The sequence below is a fragment of the Lygodium microphyllum genome, chromosome 30, assembly GCF_053477565.2.
Source record: "Lygodium microphyllum isolate KBCC chromosome 30, Lygodium_microphyllum_v1.1.10, whole genome shotgun sequence".
Taxonomy (NCBI): Eukaryota; Viridiplantae; Streptophyta; class Polypodiopsida; order Schizaeales; family Lygodiaceae; genus Lygodium; species Lygodium microphyllum.
In genome coordinates this window covers 8,795,238-8,814,427 of record NC_141164.1, presented here as the reverse complement: position 1 = coordinate 8,814,427, position 19,190 = coordinate 8,795,238, and the positions used below count along the sequence as shown (strand labels likewise).

Below are 19,190 nucleotides of genomic sequence, written 5' to 3'. Positions count from 1 at the left end.
ACTTGCTCCTACATGATCTAGTTGCTGACCACTACCTGACCCATCCCCCGCCCTACTACTCACTCCACCTTGACTTGCCCTTCCGCGCTCCCCCACCTGACCCTAACCCCCACCCCACTACTTGAACCCATCCACCCTACCCTCCCTGCCTTGCCCAACCCACTCACCCAGCTGACCAACCACCCCGCCCCAGCCCATCGACTTTCCTGGCCTTGCTTCCATGGCAGGCCGCCCCGCCTCCCAGAAAAATGAAAAAAAAGAAGAAAAAAGAAGAAGTAGAAGAAGGATGAGGAGGAGGAGGAAGACGAAATAAGGAAAGAAAGGAAAGAAGAAGAAGGAAACATTTAAAAAGAAAAGAACAAGAAAAAACAGAAGCAGAAAGGAAGCACAAGTAAAGACAGCTACATAAGTCTTCAAGCTGCCATGGCGTTGACAACCCTCATAGCACCGTCGTGGAGCCAATTCAGGCACTCAATCTTGATGTAGCTCCCATGCCATCTGTGGGACTGCATGTAGTTTCTTCAGGCCAGCTGACATCTCCTTGACCCACAGTTTTGGTTCACTTCCCAGCTTTTCCATTGGTCATGTGGTCTTCACTGCTTTTTCACCAACAAAGTCAGATTCTCAGCTTTTCCTTGCAACATTAGTATTCTTGGCAAATAGTTTGCATCATGTCTGAGCTAACATTTGTTGTAATTGTCTGTAATAGTGTGAAATTGCTTAGGTTGTTAGTTTGAATGTTAAGGGCCTAGTAAATGGGTGTTGATGTATGAGGTAGTAGTTCCAACTTGGAGAGTTTATTGTTTCCCTTCAGTGATGAAAAAGCCCTAAAGTTAGGGCATTGTGAGTAGTGCAATAGATTGTTCAAACCAGTAAAAAGAAAAGAGCCACAAGTTTTAACAGACACATCATCTTCTTATGAATAACAAGTCATAATGCATACACTCTGACTGTATCCCATGCTGATTTTTGTGAACTCTGAAGGAATATTCAGTTTATATTGTCAGGAAGTATAATTGTTCTCTCTTTACATATTGACAGAGGCTAACATACACAAACTAATTCTATTGCATGCTGTCAAATCTGAACAAGGGTTTTGATTGTTGACTATTTATTCGATGTTGGTCCAATTATTTTAGCTCTTCAAAATTTTCATGTACATATTGAATATATATATATATTTTTTTGGGTTTCTCTTTTTTTTGGGGGGGGGGGGGGGGGGGGGGGTTTGTTGGTATTGTTGCTCCAGATATGGAGGATGGGATGGTTCGAAGTGGCTCTCTGATGTGTATGTGTTAGACACAAGTAAGAAACTTAGACCCCCTCCTTATAAATGCCTTCAATTATCTACAGTTAGTGCAATGTTTAGATGTGGTTGTACCATTTCTGTCTTATATGGTCTTTAATGAAGTCTTGTTATTTTTTCTTGGGCAGTCTATGCAATGTTCCCAATGTGAAGTGTGCTGGTTTGAATAATGGCAGAATTCAGGGATTTCCATAATGCTTTTCTTCAGCATGATCTATACTGCCATTGCCATTGTGATACTGTTAAGAACCAGCAAAACACCAGCATGCCTATTGTTAAATTTAGATTAGGCAAGGATTCAATGTATGCTCTGAGAAAACAACTGTCCTCCTAGTTGAGCTATTTGTGTGACTAGTTGAGCCAATAATTTAAATGTAAAAGCATGCTTGGACAGGCATATGCACGGCTGTTCTTTCTTTTACTCGTGTGGTGTTCTGACCTTTAGTTACAACCCTGCTTCTACCTTCCATATGGAATGTCGCTTCTGCCTGTTTAAGGTCAAAGCTGTCTCTTCCTGGAGTCCAAAAAGCTACATGTGCAATCATCATTGACACATGCATGCTTTATCATAGTGAGACCTGATTGCAACATGCCTCACATTGAACAGAACCTTTTGTAAAGAAAAATACCCTAACACAGAAACATAAACAGAAACCGTACGACAAAGCACAGACTGATAAAAAGAACACAGTTAGGGTTAGGGTTAGAGTAACTCAGAGACAATGAACACAGTGAATAAATGAAATGTTATGACTACTAATAATACAATGCTCATGCAGCAAACACACTATGCAGTGAACGAATACTGAACCTCGAACTCCTGTATCTCTAGGATTAGGGCAGGGATAATGAGCTGGAGAGTGTGTCGTACTCCGAACGGATCCCGAATCACAGCAAGGCAGCCTCTGGATGTCGAACACCAGCAAACGCAGCAGTGAGAAGTTGGATCTGATGTAGATAGCAGTGAGGAGAGAGAAAGACTAAAAACGGAGCCTGTAGAAGAAAGACTGCAGTGACTGCAGACAGGAGAGAGAAAACTATCAGGGCGGCAGCTGGAGCCTGCAAACGCAGTAGTTTGCTGGCATGGCAAGTTGTACGACAGCAGTGCAGATGAACAACAGTCAGTCGCTAGGCAGAAACAGTAGCAATCAGCATGTGGAGGGCTGGAAACAGGCGCCAGATTGTAGGGAACAGTGATGGACAGCAAGGGCTGAGATGTCCTCCGTGACCGGGGTGTGGGCAGAAACCTGGTAACACCTGAAACCTACAAAAACGAGATTGTAAAAGAGTGGAGGGTTGGCTGCCAATTTATAGAAAATTAGGGTTCTAGATCCTCTCCCACTTAACTTTCTCGATCCGCTCCCCATTTTCGGATTTTGGCTAAAATAAGCCTAAAATAAGCATGTTTTGAGGCTGTTTAAGTGGCTAAGTGCATTTCTGAGCACAACACCCCCTCTCAGGCCCAAAATAGGGCGAGAAAAGTAAGCCAGCCTAAATTTTGATTTACCACAAGGCGTCCCATCCCAAAGCAGTCAGGGCATTGGACAAAAGGTGCACGTCGGCTGCCTAGTGGCCTACCAAGACTACAGAGGCGATGGATATCTAAGCAAGGGAGCCCAATTGATCACCCCAGAGAGGTCAGAGCATTGGACCAAGGGTGCTCGTCGGCTGCCCAAGGGGCTACCAAGGCCTACAAAGGCGGATGGAATCAACAATGGACTTGTTTGTTTAATTTTGTTTTTTTTTTTTTTTTGAAAAGTGTTTTGAAAATACATAAGTAATATAGGGGTAGCGACCGATTAAGTGATAGATAGGAAAAGATAAAGAGAGTTTTAAACCCAAGTTATTCACAAAACTAGCAAGCCAATCCCTCGCACTGACGAGGATAAGTGCCTAAGGATGATAAAAGTGAGTGTATGTGCCAATCATGTGTTGAATATGTGAAAGGCAAAAAAAAACGGTGGGCTTAGCAAGACAAGCAAAGCAAGCAAGCAAGCAAGGGTAGGAAAAATGCCATGTGTTATGCTACGAATATGGTGGATCCTAGAGCCGACTACTCCAAAAGACCGAAAAGGGATAAATGCGCACAGATGCATGTTGACATAAATAGAATGCCAATGTATAGGGTAATGCAAAGGGAGATGCAAGATGTCATGCTCATGCAATATGCTATGCAACGGTGCCACTTGGACAGTGCCCTCGCAGGGGAAGTACTCACTTGTCCAAGTGTCCTTTTATAATAAGGTCATCCTGATAGTGCGGATGAAGTTACAAATGCCCATAATACAATACAAAAGAATAGGTGAATGTAATGTCTAAAAAACTGTAAGCATCATCACTGTCACGATCAAGAGTAGGAGCCGCCCCCTCTCAAACTGGATGGGAAAGCAAGAGGGAAGCACCCTCCCCCCGTCAAGCTGAAGAAGTAGGGGAGGGTGTACCCAGGCCGATCCTGGGTAGCAGGTACTAAAGAACCGGCCGATTGATTGCTTTGGTCAAGATATCTGCAAAATTATCTGATGAAGGCACAAACTCTAGGCGAATAGTGCCTAGCTCAACATGCTCTCTGGAAAAGTGGAAGTGGACTTCCACATGCTGTGTTTGTGGTGTGATGATCGGATTGCCCGCAAGGGCAATGGCACTCTGGTTGTCACAGTAGACAACTGTGGGAGAGTCACATGGAAAATGAAGCGCCGCCAGCATAGAAACAGGGAACGCTCGTTCTGGGCCTTAGGAACGGATTAACGCGTTCCGGCATGTGTCTACCAGCGAAACGCCAATGGAACGTTCCTGCTTGTTCCCAGTCCCGTTCTTGCCCGTTCCTGCCCGTTCCGGGCCGTTCCAGCAACCGTTCCCTGTTTGAAACGGCCGTTCCCTGGAACTGCAGCAAGCGTGGACAGACGACTGGAGGTGACTGCTGTGCGATACTTAACAGGCAACAGCTGCACGCGACGGGGCGACTGCACGGCGGACACGGCGACCAGTACATAATGGCGAAAGGCGGGCGTCACAGCGCACGACTGACGGGTCCGTTGACCCGTAGATTTTTTTAAAATTTCAATCTTTTTTTTTGAAATCTCCTTCACCCATTGACAGGGTTTCACATGCGTGAGCACAAGATCTTTTATCTGTTCAAAATCGGCTTAAAAATTTGGGGCTTTTCTCGAATCTGGGGATCTTAACACAGAATTGGACAATTTGACTCAGAAATTGCAAAGTCGGTGCACATCTACCCGGGAATTTTGGGGCTTTTCACATTTTAGTGAAATTCTTTCAATTTCACTGAAATTAGTGCACGCAGGACTTGGAAAATTTGGGGATTTGTCCAGATTTGGTGTGAGCAAGATGCAATGGTGATATCATGCCACTCTTCTCACTTCCATCATGCAATCTTCCAACTAACTTAATCTATGAGCTCTCTCTCTCTCTCTCTCTCTCTATATATATATATATATATATATATATATATATATATATATATATATATATATATATATATATATATATATATATATATATATATATATATATATATATATATATATATATATGCCGTTCCCTCCGTTCCCGTTCCCTAACTTTAGGCGTTCCCCCTGTTCCGGGGGGTCCCGTTCCCCGTTCCTGGTAACTATGGCCGCCAGTAAACTCCTTAGATAGATGGCCTCGGTGGTGCTATCGAAGAGAGCTCAGTACTTGGGCTCGGCCGTAGAAGCCACCACCGTCTCTTGCTTACGGTTGGACCAAGAAATGGGAGCCGTGCCCAAGGTAAAGAGGTAGCCGCCATGGGAATGCCAGGTTTCAGGATCTCCTGTCCAATCAGAATCAGTGTACCCCTGCAAATATAAACCAGAACCATATGTCAAGCCATAAGAAAAAGTACACTGCAAATAACGCAACACATGAAGATATGCAATCCAATGTGACATCCTAGGTGCTGTGAAATACTGAGTGAGTATGCTAACTGAGTAAGCTAAATTTGGTCTAGTGTGAATTAACCAAAGAAGTTTTCCTACAACAAAACGATAGGTGTGTGCATCGAAGGGCTGTCCTAGGGTATCCCTCTCGTTAAAAACAACATCCCGCCTAATGATCACCTTGTTTGTTCAAGGATTGAATAAACGATAGGCTTTCACTTCAGAGGAATATTCCACAAAAATAAGGAGATCAGCTCGGGGAGTAAGCTTACCTATCTTGTCATCAGGCGTGTGTATGTACGCACGACACTTGAAGACTCTGAAATGGGAAATAATAGGCCGAGAGCCAAAAAATACCATATACGGGGTTTTCTGAGGAAGAGCCGTAGTTGGGCACCGGTTGAGGATGTACACCGAAGTGTTAACAACCTCGACCCATAGGCGCTCAAGAAGCTCTGTTGCGAACAGCATAGAGCATGCCATTTCCATGACTGTGCGGTTCCTATGCTCTACAACTCCATTTGAGAGGGGGAGTTGGTAGAGGTGAGCTGGCGAGAAATGCCATGCTTCTGTAGAAACTCGGAAAACTCGTGGGAGATAAACTCACCATCGCTATCACTCCTTATGTACCCAACACGACTGCCAGTCTAGTTATGAACCAACAGCACCCAAGTAGAAAAATATGTAAAAGCATCAGACTTATGCTTGAGGAAGTACACCTACATGTATCGAGAATGATCATCCACTATAAAAAAGAAGTACAATGTGCCGTTCAAAGCAGCAGTGAATGTCGGCTGAGAAAGATCAACGTGAATCAATCTAAGAGGCTCCTCAGCTCTATATGTAGACTGCTAAGGAAATGGGGTACGGTGCTACTTCCTGAGTTGACAGGCTTTATAGACATCTTGAGCTAGCTTTAGGCATAGAAGGCCCTCAACCAGCTCACGGCGTGACAACTCATAAAGTGAGTCATAACCAAGATGCCCTAAGCGAAAATGCCAAAGACGCTCATTTTGCGTAGGCTCCCGAGATGTGGCTAAGGCCTGAAAGCTATGGAACATGGAGCCTTCGGCAGTCGGCTCGGTCAGAAAGTGTCATGTGGTATAGGCCATTAGGCTGTGGCTTACCGCGAGCAATTACTAAACCAGTCAGAGAGTCAAGGACCTCGACTATGGTCGCTGTAAAGAAAATTGCTCGCCCCAACCGGCAAAGCTGCTGAACAAATAACAAGTTTACCCCAAGTTAAGGGACATGATATACATTGTCCAGTGAGGCCAGATCTGGACCCTTGTCAGTGGCAAAACTGACGCAAGCTTGAGCCCGAATCTTGACCGAGGAGTTGTTTCCTATACGGATCCGCCCGGCTGCAGGGGCTCCGGTATGAAAAATGTCCTCTATAGGAGTCATGTGATGTGTAGCTCCACTGTCCACAATCCAAACTGGAGGTGAAGTGCTCGGCTGTGACAAGTGGGCCTCTGCAATTACCTCGTCGGGAGGCAACTCACAGATGTGGACGAGACTTGCATGTGATGTCTCTATGGAGACGATATGGGCCTTTGCAGACCAGTCAGACAAGCCCTCTGGAGTTGAGAATGTTGTCGACTGAGATGACTGTGCGGTGGCATTGTGAGTCTGACCTTTAAACTGCCCCTTGCCATCACCCTGTCTTCCTTGTTGGGGGTTGCCCGATTGAGCGGCGGGGTTCTAAGACTTAGGTTTTGGTACTGTGCCTCGTGCCTTTGATTGACACTCGTCGTCAAAATGGCCAGCCTTTTGACAATGTTGACAATACCTATTCTTTTTAGGTACATTTTGCCACCCTAGGTTTGAGTTGTGACTGGGAGTTTCCTTGAGAATCCCTAGATTGATTTAGCTTTTGAGTTTGATTTTGATTTTGAGTGGAGGTTTGGTTTGGTTTGCCCTTCCCTTGTTGCCTGCCCTTTCTGAGAATGAGCAAGAAGAGCCTTCTCTGAAGAAGAATTCATATGAAACTGATCAAACAACCGTACATAACGCAACATCTGACACTCAAATTCATAGAATGTAGGCATGGTAGGCTTTGAAACTATTCCTTCCACAAAATTGAAGTATTTCTTGGGGAGTTTATTTAGGAACAGTGTGACCTGATTGTCAGAGGACTTGGGAGTCCCCGTAGTGGAGAATTCAGCGAGGAGATGCCGATACTTAGCCAACTTGACTTTCAAGTCATCCCAATCAGTGATTTTGAAAAGCTGAAGCTCACGGTCAAGATTAATACAACGGGTCCTATCTCGAGCCGCATAGCGGTTAGTCAAGTGTGCCTATCACTTTGACGCTAAGTCAAAATGCTGAAGTTGAGAATGAAACTCTGGCAATAAGTCCTGCATCAGCTTGACAATAGTGGAGGCATTCCTAGCCTTCCATGAGTGGACGACCTCGTATAAAACAAATGCGGGATCAGGTTGGGGTTCCAATCCCTGCACTAGATCCCATAGGTTTTGTGAATCAATGACATGTCTCATCAAATTTGACCAAGTAGTAAAATTTCACCCGTTAAAACGAGTCTTGTCATTAAATGCATTCTTGGTAGAAGATGAGCTAGAACCATGAGGTGTCGGGTGGGTGGAGTAAGATGATGGTGGGAAAGATGGTGGAAGTGAGAGTGCTTGATAAGAATAAGGAGGGGGAAGAGGTGGGTAGCAGAAGTAGGCTGCGAGTGTCCAATGAGTGCCGATTGATGCGGAGGCACTACAACATGAATGTTTCTATAAGGTGCCGGTGTAGGTGGAGGCATGGGGACATAGTAGCCTTGTCCAAAGTAAGGCTGGGGACACAACATTATAACCAGAAGGTCCACTAGGCAATGCCATGGAGGCAAACTATGGAGGCAACTGATCCACACTCGGGAGAGACTGAGTGGGATATCCAGGCTGCAATGAACCCAAAAGTGTGTATGAGGTAGGTGGAACACCACCCCGCTGAGGGAAGGATGAGGTCCTAAAGGATGTGCTTATGTTTCCATAACCCCCCGGAGTGATATGAGGTGCGACATGGGGTGTCTGAAATGGAAATGTAAATGGTGTAAATGGAAGTGGTGAAGCAGCGGAAGAATGTGGTGGGATGGGTGGGTTTTGAAAGTGAGGTGTATGAGGTGCAGATTCTTTTTGTTCATTTTTATCATTTAAAGACTGAAAATGAAATTATGAAGATGATGATACACCATGTAATGAAGTGAAAGGAACACCAAATTCTATCTGATTATGTGAAGTAGATGGAAAAGAAGGAAGGACAGAAGAAGAGTTACCTAGCTTTTTCTTATAATCCCCGCGACGTGTGTTAATATACAAGAATTGGTCCTCTAGAGGACCTTTTCCGTAGTCAACAGACTGGACTCTTTCTTCCACATGATCTCTACCAGTATATTGCAAAACAGAAGAGGTAAAAGAAGAAGGCACAAAAGACGAATCAAAAGTACCTTGCACTGGAGAGAACAGAAGAGTCTGAAAAAATGGAACATACTCCGGATCTTTCTCTCCAAGAGGGGGGTCCATCCTTGATGGAGGTCTCGACAGCCTGCAACATCATCAGACTTACGCGCAACACATCTGAAGAGTGAAATCCATGCATACCTTCATTTAGAAGCTTTTCTTGAAGGGCAATCCTTCTGTCGAGCTCCTCAATCTTCTTTCGGCGATAGGCTATGATCAGTTTATATTCTTCAGAGGTCAGCTTGCTTATCTTTTCTTCCATGTACTCAGATGTTTCTCCCACCATGTCGGAACTTTGTGGAGCAAGCTGATCGGCCCACTCGTTCGGTTCTCGGCATAGGCTGATCTGGAGACTGAATCGGTGTTGATGTGTTCGAAGTCATTTGAACCTACTGCTTCTTGCGAAGAGCTTTTAGATCAAAGGCCTAGGTTTCTTAGAGAGTACCAGGCTTTGATACCATGTAAAGAAAAATACCCTAACACAGAAACATAAACAGAAACCGTACGACAAAGCACAGATTGATAAAAAGAACATAGTTAGGGTTAGGGTTAGAGTAACTCAGAGACAATGAACACAGTGAATAAATGAAATGATATGACTACTAATAATACGATGCTCATGCAGCAAACACACTATGCAGTGAATGAATACTGAACCTCGAGCTCCTGTATCTCTAGGATTAGGGCAGGGGTAATGAGCTGGAGAGTGTGTCGTACTCTAAACGGATCCCGAATTGCAGCAAGGCAGCCTCTGGATGTCGAACACCAGCAAACATAGCAGTGAGAAGCTGGATCTGATGCAGATAGCAGTGAGGAGAGAGAGAGACTAAAAACGGAGCCTATAGGAGAGAAAGATTGCAGCGACTGCAGAGAGGAGAGAGAAAATTGTTAGGGCAGCAGCTGGAGCCTGGAAACGCAGCAGTTTGCTGGCGTGGCAGGCTGTACGAGAGTAGTGCAGATGAACAGCAGTCAGTCGCCAGGCAGAAACAACAACAATCAGCGTGTGGAGGGAACAGTGATGGACAGCAAGGGCTGAGATGTCATTTATAGAAAATTAGGGTTCTAGATCCTCTCCCACTTAACTTTCTTGATCCGCTCCCCGTTTTAGGGTTTTGGCTAAAATAAGCCTAAAATAAGCATGTTTTGGGGCTGTTTAAGTGGCTAAGTGCATTTTTGAGCACAACACCTTTGTTGTCTTCTGGCTATACAGCACAAAAAGATCTGTTTCTTTTTTCTTTTCAAGACATCTCCATTTCTTGTTGTTGCCTTGTGTGAATAAAATCAGACTGCAAGGAAAAATGGGTTAAAAGAGAGGTGGTCAAAAGATGGAGGTGGGCAAAGGGGATTACATTGAAGGTGGCATAGAAGTAAGGATGATAATAATCGACATCAACATGTTTTAAGCAGCATTTTCAAGGCTAAAATCAAACGGTAATGATTAAAGGAGGAAATGGATGTATGTTGAAGTACTGGTTAGAGATGTTTTGCAGTAGGCACATTGGGCCTTGGTGTGCTACCTCAGGGGCTGAGAATGACCAGTAGGGAGTGTGTAGACAAAGCCAAAAGTTAAGACCAGCTTGCCATGGTCTGAATGTAACTTTGTCTTTTGCAGTACTAGCCTTCTTTATTTTGCTCTTAAGTGACAAGAGACACCTGTTGCATTTTATAAGGTTTGCTTATGGCCATGCCTACTTGTATAGGAACAATTTTCAATGCAAAAGTAGGGCCAGGATCTGTATGGACTTGCCAATTCATTCTTTGCTTGATTCCTAGCCTCTTCTCTTGTTAAAAGAATCTGATTAGTTCAATGCAATGGTCCTGACAATGTACTGATCTGCAGTTTCTCTTGAGTGGAGGCAGCTTCCTGTAAATGGGCCTTTGCCGCCCCCGCGATGTGGTCACACTGCAACAATGGTAGAAAAACGGCTGCTCATTCTGGGAGGTAGAGGTAAATAAAACAACACTAAATCATGTCAGTGATAGACATCCTTATTTTATGTGGGGAACATAATCTAGAAGGTTCAAAGTAGACATCTAAAGCAATTGCTTGCTTTCCTTTCTTCCTAAAAAGGATGGCACCTGGGACTTGTATGATTGTTGTTTGAGCATTTGAATCATTTTCGGCCTGGTCTTTGGACATGTTCTAGTAAGCCCGAAAGCTAAAAATTTTTTGTTCTTGAGAATGTCAAAAAGTTGGGCCAAGATCATTTAGATCTCGCAACTAATCTTGACTAGAGACACACAATGTATAATCTGGTCCATAAGGTGTATTGGATTAAGATGTCTTCATAACTAGTTACTTATAAACATCAAAAGTTTGCAAACTGAAAACGAAAGCTGGAATCTGAAAACTCCACAGCTTTTAGTTTTCGAATTGAAGTTAGAGAAGTTACAATGAAGCTAGAGAAGTTATAATTGGCTTTTACGAAAAAGAAGTTATAATTGGCAGATCCATTCCTCAGGGGAAAGGGGGGCAATTTTGTATTGACTAGTCTCTATCCTTAGTTGTTCTGAAGATGTCTAATGTATGGATTTAGTGCATAGCACATCTGACTCCATTGGAGAGGTGGGTATCCTTGTTCCTTGGGTGAACATCAAAACCATTTGAAAATAGTTGGAGAAGATTCTCAGTAGAAAACCATGGATAGATCTAGCTGATAGCCTTTTCCAGTGGAAGACGTGGTTTGTACTATCTTTTTGTATGTGTCTCAAGACATTGATCTTTGGGGAAGTGTGGTCTTCGTGAGATTGTGTTCATTTATGGTGATATTAAGCACTTGGCTATTGGTCATAGGCCATATGCTTATGTATAATGCTTATGAGCTGAATGACACTATTGATTGGGCTTCTCATCCCTTGCAAATTGCTATCGGATTCTTAGATCCTTGGTATGGTCTAGGAGGATTGCCCTATATAGTCATAGCCATGATGTAGTTTGAGTCAGCATGGATTGAATGCTGTTGATGGCCCATCTTTTTTTTGCAATATAAACCATACAAAGCCATGAATTGGCTTTAACTTGTTTGTCATGCCTTGAGAAATGTGTTGTGCACACAAATTAGCAGGGACAGTTAGTTTATTGTTGTTTTGGCAACTGATCTCTTTGTAGTTGGAGACTTCTTGTCACGAGGACATGCATATTTATTGCTTTGCTTTGGCATAGTTAAGTTGTGCACATGTGAAATGCATGTATGAACTGCAAATTATTCTGGGTACAGTGACAGTCCAAGACCCAAGTTGGGCAGTGGGGGACATTGGCAAAGGTTGTTACAAGTTTTGTTGGACAAGTACTTGAGGGTGTTTGGTGACAATCTTGGTCTTAGACACTAAATAGGTCCTTAAAAATGATTGTGGTGTCAGTTAGCTAAGAACAATTAAACATTTGATGCCAAGACTAAGGTTAATGAAAGTTGAACAACTTTCAAGTTCAAAGGGTTAGCATATTAATTGTGGATAGGAAATGGCCAATTTATGGGCAAAGGCAAGAGGATTTTTAATTTACACAATTAATTAATTGTTGGAAGTTAAGTCTAGAGGCAGAGTCTTGCATTGGAAGGTTTGCCGTTAGCTAGAAGGTGAGAGAAAATCCCATGCAAGGCTGCAGAGGCCATTGGGGGACTGGCTGAGAATGAAACCAGCCTTCCTTCTCGGATATTGCTAGATGGCTTGATCGAACAATAATTACAGCAAGCAAATAATTCACAAATCTGAAATAAATGCTTTAGCACTTTAATCTTGGACAATTGACACTTGATTAGCCTAAGAATTGGTGCCCTGTGCGGCATCTCTTTAACTTGTAGTGCTTAAATCTCTAGCACACTCAGATGTAGGCTCATCTCTCTATAAATTTGGGTTCGTTGGACTGCCACAATTGATCAATATCAATAAGATTCAATGGACCCCTTGATTCTGGCACAAATTGGGCACAAATTGAGCCCAAAACTCTTGCATGTAGGTGAATCTCAATGTGGACGTGCAAACCCCCTTCAGATCTGCTGTAATTTCTTCAATTGTGCTGCTTTGATAACTAGGCTTCCAATTTATGGGCACACTTCTCAAGGTGGCTAAAAAACCCTAATTAGACTAGCAATCAGGTTTAATTATAAGAAAACAAATGCAAAAGATTGCACAATGTCCCTCTGATAAAAAACAATCTCTCTCTGTACGATCACCTTGTTTGTTTGAGGATCAAATAAATGATAGGCTTTTTCCTTGGAGGAGTATCCTTCAAAAGTAAGGAGATTAGCTTAGGGAGTGAGCTTTCCTATCTTATCATCAGGAGTGTGTGTGTATGCACGACACTCGAAGACTCTAAAGTGGGAAACTATAGACCGAGAGACAAAGAAGGCTTGATACGGGATCATAAGAGAGTTTGCTACAGTGGGGCACTAGTTGAGGATGTACATTGAAGTGTTGATAGCCTCGACCCTAAGACACTTAGGGAGCTCTACTGCGAACAACATAGAGGGTGTAAAGAAATGCCCTAACATAGAGACATAAATAGAAACTATATGACAAAGCATAGATTAATAAAAGAACACAGTTAGAGTTAGGGTAACTTAGAGACAATGAACACAATGAATGAATGAAGTGATATGACTATTGAATATACGATGCTCATGCAGCAAACACACTATGCAGTGAATGAATACTGAACCTCAAACTCATGTATCTCAAGGATCAGGGTAGGGGTAATGAGTTGGAGAGTGTGTTGTACTCTAAACGGATCCCGAATTGTAGCAAGGTAGCCTCCGGATGTCAAACACCAGCAAATGCAGCTGTGAGAAGCTGGATCTGATGGAGACAGCAGTGAGGAGAGAGAGAGACTATAATCGCAGGCAGGACAGCCTGCAGGAGAGAGGAAGACTAAAAACGTAGATTGTAGGAGAGAGAAAGACTAAAAACGTAGGTAGGACAGCCTGTAGGAGAGAGAATACTAAAAACGCAGACTGCAGGATTGTGATGACGTGGCAGGTTGTACGGCAGCGGGTCTGTACAGGAATAATAGTCACCTAGCTGGAATCAGCTCAAAATTGCATGAAGAGGGCTGAAAATCAAGCGCCAATTGATGGAGACAGTAATGGACAGCTTCGGCTGAGATGTCCTCTGCGAACGGGGTGTGGGCAGCAAGCTAAAACGAGATTGAGGGCTGAATGGAGAGCAACATATGTATTTATAGAAAGTTTGGGCCCTCCCAAGTGGGTTTGTGGTTATGGGACACAGAAACTCTCTAGGATTACGTTTCTTTTAAATAAACAAGGTTTCTTTATTAATTAAGCATATTTTGGGACTGTTTAAGTAAAGCTAATGCATTTTTAGCTCAACACCCCCTCTCAGGCCCAACAACGGTGCCACGAGAAGAGAGGCGAGCTAAGCCTTTTCTTGGTTTATATTTTATCCCAAGGCATTTCACCCCAAAGCAGCCAGAGCATTAGACAAAGGGTGCACGTCGGTTGCCCAGTGCCGTACTAAGACTATAGAGGTGATGGTTATCTTACCAAGGGAGCCTAAGTGATCACCCCAGAGAGGATAGGGCATCGAACAAAGGGTGCACGTCGGTTGCCCAGTGGCCTACCAAGCCCTATACAGACGGATGGAATCAACAATGGACTTTTTTTTGTTTTGTTTTTTTTAAAAGGACTTTTTAGGTTTGATAGATTGAGTATTAAGGGAGGGTTGCAAATCAAGTTTCGTTCTATTGACCCAAGATCTTCATAAGACAAACATACTATCCCTACTATTACTAGGTGTTGATGATGAAGAAAATGGCTAAGGTGTGTGTATAGCAAATATGTCAAGCAAGCAAGACAAGCAAAGCAAGCAAGTAAGCTATGAAAGATTGCCTTGGAGACTGCCATGTGCAACGCCATGAATATAGTGGATCCTAGAGTCGACCACTCCAAACGACCGAAAAGGGATAAATGCGCATAGATGCACATTTACATAAACAAAGTGCCAATGCATGGGATAATGCAAAGGGAGATGCAAGATATCATGCTCATGAAATATGCTATGCAACGGTGTCATCGGGACAGTGCCCTTGCAGGGGAATTGTTCACTTGTCCAAGTGCCCTTTTACAATCATGTCACCTTGATAGTGCGGTTGAAGTTACAAATGTCCATAATACAATATAAAAAAATAAATGAATGTAATGTCTAAAAAAAACTGTAAGCATCATCACTATCACTATTAAGAGTAGAAGCCGCCCCCTCTCAAACAGGAAGGGAAAGCAAGAAGGAATCACCCTTTTCTCGTCAAGCTGAAGATGTAGGGGAGGGTGTACCCAAGCCGATCTTGGGTAGTAGGTACTGAAGAACCGGCCGGTTGACTGCTTTGATCAAGATATCTGCAAAATTATCTAATGATGGCACAAAATCTAGGCGAATAGTGCCTAGCTCAACCTGCTCTCTAGAAAAGTGGAAGTGGACTTCCATATGCCGTGTCCGTGGTGTGATGATCAGATTGCCCGCAAGGGCAATGGCACTCTGGTTGTCGCAGTAGAAAATTGTGGAAGAGTCACAAGGAAAGTGAAGCACCGCCAGTAAACTCCTCAGATAGATGGCCTCGGTGGTCCCATCGAAAAGAGCCCGATACTCAACCTCGACCGTGGAAGCCGCCATTGTCCCTTGCTTACGACTGGACCAAGAAATGGGAGCTTTGCCCAAGGTAAAGAGGTAGTAGTCATGGGAACGCCGTGTGTCAGGATTTCCTGCCCAATCAGAATTAGTGTACCCTTGCAAACATAAATCAGAACCATATGTCAAGCCATAAGAATAAGTACACCGCAAATAACGCACCACACGAAGACATGCAATCTAATGTGACATCCTAGGTGTTGTGAAATACTGATTGAGTATGCTAACTGAGTAAGCTAAATCTGGTCTAGTGTGAATTAACCAAAGAAGTTTTTCTACAACAGAACGATAGGTATGTTCTTCGAAGGGTTGTCCTAGGGTATCTTTCGACAGGTGGACAATAGGATCTAGAGGTGTGGCCACTGCCTGTGTCTGATCCGGAGTGTACTGTTTCACGAGTTGAAGTGCGTACTTCTGCTATGACACAAAAATACAGCCCCCAGAACGAAATACCTTCATTCCCAAGAAATAGGACAACTAACCAAGGTTTGTCATCTCAAATATAGCTTTAAGCTTAGCCTTGATTTCTACTATGGCAACAGAATCTGAGCCTGTGATGAGTAAGTCATCAACGTATAGTAGGATATAGCTAATTCCCTCTGTAGTAGATCGAACATATAAGCTCGGGTCATAAGGGGTAGAATGGTATCCGTGAGTCTGCAAGAACTCATCCATCCTATGGAACCAAGACCGCAGCACTTGCTTCAGCCCATAAAGAGCTTTATGCAAGCGGTATATGGTATCCCTAGGGTTTCCTGAAGGAAAGCCCGGTGGCTGCTCCACATAGACTTCCTCCTCCAAGAAACCGTTCAGGAAGGCACTCATGACATCCGTTTGATGTATTGGCCAACCATGGTGAGCGGCTAACGCGAGTAGCAAGCGAGAGGAAGTCAACCTAGCAGTAGGGGCGAAGGTCTCTTTATAATCAATGCCATGCTTTTGTTGAAACCCTTGCACGACAAGGCGAGCCTTGTACTTGTCTAAAGTCCCATCAGCTTTTAGCTAGGTCCTAAAAATCCAAATTGTTCCGATGACTTTCTTGTGGCTTGGACGATCCACCAATGTCCAAGTCTCATTTCGGTCAATACTCTCTAGCTTCTTCTCCATGGCCTCTCGCCATTGAGGGTGTTGAAGAGCCTGTGCCATGTATCTGGCTCAGAATGCGCTATGTAATCAGCTGTAAACAGCGACGCAAATGATGCATGAGGAGCAAGCCGGGCAGATCTTCTAGGTCTCTCCGGAGTGGAATCTAGTGGTAGGATTCCCGAATCCCGCAAGGTTTGCTAGTACCAGCGAGGTAACGGGTCTTGAAGAGGGGGTTTGGGAGCGGAAGAATGTGCGGAAATGTCAGGAGCGGGAAGTAGACCAGGCTCAATAGACATGATCTCTGATGATGTGGAAGAAGGAATCGGATTGGAGTTGTGTGCAGAGGATTGCACGATATCCCTCTCGTCAAAGATGACATTCCGCCTAACGATCACCTTGTTTGTTCGAGGTTCAAGCAAACGATAGGCTTTTGCTTCAGAGGAATATCCCACAAAAATAAGGAGATCAGCTCCAGGAGTGAGCTTTCCTATCTTGTTATCAGACGTGTGTGTCTACGTACGACACTCAAAGACTCTGAAGTGGGAAGACCGAGAGCCAAAATATGCCTCATACGGGGTCTTTTGAGGAAGAGCTGTAGTTAGGCACCTATTGAAGATGTACACCGAAGTGTTAACAGCCTTGACCCAAAGGCCCTTAGGGAGCTTTATTGTGAACAGCATAGAGCGTGTCATTTCCATGACTGTCTGGTTTCTACACTGTACGACTCCATTCTGAGAAGGGGAGTTCGTAGAGGTGAGCTGGCGGGAGATTCCATGCTTCTGTAGAAGCTCAAAAAACTCGTGGGAGATGAACTCATCACCACTATCACTCCTCATGCAACCGACACAACGATCAGTCTGCTTATGAACCAACAGCACCCAAGCAGAAAAATGTGTGAAAGCATCTAACTTATGCTTGAGAAAATACACCCACATGTATCTGGAATGATCATCCACTATCAAAAAGAAGTACAGCGCGCCATTCAAAGCGGTAGTGAATGTTGGCCCACAAAGATCAATATGAATCAATCTAAGATGCAACTCAGTACAATGTGAGGTTTGTTGAGGGAATGGGGTACGGTGCTACTTCCCGAGCTGACATGCTTTACAGACATCTCGAGCTAGCTTCAGGCATGGAAGGCCCTTAACCAGCTCATGGCGTGACAACTCATAAAGAGAGTCATAATCAAGATGCCCTAAGTGAAAGTGCCTAAGGCGCTCATTGTTTGTAGGCTCCCCAGATGTGGCTAAGGATTGGAAGGTATGGAACACAGAGCCCTTAGCTATCGGCTCGGTCAAAAAATGTGTCATGTGGTATAGGCCATTAGGTTGTGCAAAGTCAAGGACCTCGACTGTGGTCACTGTAAAGAAGACTGCTTGCCCCAACCGTCAGAGCTGTTGAAGAGATAATAAGTTCACCCCAAGCTGAGGGACATGATATACATTGTCCAACGAGCCAGATCCGGACCCTTATCAGTGGCAAAACCGACGTAACCTTGAGCTTGAATCTTGACCGAGGAGTTGTTTTCGACACGGACTTGTTTGGCTGCAGGGGCTCGGAAACGGAAAATGTCCGCTATAGGAGTCATATGATGTGTAGCTCCATTGTCCACAATCCAATCAAGAGTTGAAGTGCTCGGCTGTGACGAGTGGGCCTTTATGGTAATCTCGTCAGGAGGCAATTCACAAATGTGGACGAGACTCGCATCAGATGTCTCTATGGAGACAATGTGGGCCTCTGCACACCAGTCAGACAAGCCCTCTAAAGTTGAGAACGTTGTTGACTAAGATGGTTCCGTGGTAGCAGTATGAGTCTAACATTTAAACTGCCCCTTTCCATCACCCTGCCTCCCTTGTTGGGGGTTGCCCGACTAGGGGCGGGGGTCTGCGACTTAGATTTTGGTGCTGTGCCTCTTGCCTTTGATTGACACTCATTGTCAAAATGGCCAGTCTTTTGACAATATTGACAATACCTTTTCTTTTAAGTACATTTTGCCACCTCGGTTTGAGAGATTGGGATGTTCCTTGTGATTCCACGCATTGATTTTGCTTTTGCTTTTGCTTTTTCTTTGATTTTGATTTTGATTTTGAGTGGAGGTTTGGTTTTGTTTTCCCTTCCCTTGCTACCCTTTCTGAGAATGAGCAACAAGAGCCCCCTCTGAAGAGGAATTCATATGAAACTAATCAAACAACCGTGCGTAACGCAATAGCTGACACTTAAATTCATAGAATGTAGGTATGGTAGGCTTTGAAACTATACCTTTCACAAAATTGAAGTATTTCCTAGAGAGTTTATTTAGGAACAATGTGACTTGATCGTCAGAGGACTTGGGAGTCCTCATAGTGGAGAATTCAGCGAGAAGACACTGATACTCAACCAACTTGACTTTCAAGTCATCCTGGTTAGTGATTTTAAAAAGCTGGAGCTCAGGGTCAAGATTGATACGATGGGTCCTATCCCGAGCTGCATAGCGGTCAGTCAAGTGTGCTCGTTGCTTAGACGCTAAGTCAAAGTGCTGAAACTGAGAATGAAACTTAGGCAATAAGCTGTGCATCAGCTTGATAATAGTGGAGGCATTCCTAGCCTTCCATGAGTGGACAACCTTGTATGGAACAAGTGCGGGTTCGGATTGGGGTTTCAACCCTTGCATAAGATCCCATAGTTCTGGGAGTCAAGGACATGTCTCATCAAGTTTGATCAAATGGTAAAGTTTGACCCGTTAAAACGAGTCTTTTCATTAAATGCATGTTTGGTAGAAGATGAGCTGTGTTGGGTAGGTGG

The 19,190-nt window shown here is 44.0% G+C and overlaps 1 protein-coding gene across 6 annotated transcripts in view; it reads left to right on the top strand.

The window, feature by feature from the left end:
* Window positions 1-19,190, top strand: part of LOC148009536 (Galactose oxidase/kelch repeat superfamily protein) — a 173,040-nt gene that overhangs the window by 64,119 nt on the left and 89,731 nt on the right. For 5 of the 6 annotated variants that reach the window (XM_087672467.1, XM_087672463.1, XM_087672464.1 and 2 more), the window contains exons 6-7: window positions 1,250-1,305; window positions 10,528-10,635. In XM_087672467.1, the coding sequence (XP_087528593.1) occupies window positions 1,250-1,305; window positions 10,528-10,635 (164 nt within the window). The remainder of the gene's footprint in view (window positions 1-1,249; window positions 1,306-10,527; window positions 10,636-19,190) is intronic. The other variant, XM_087672469.1, reaches the window with a different exon arrangement.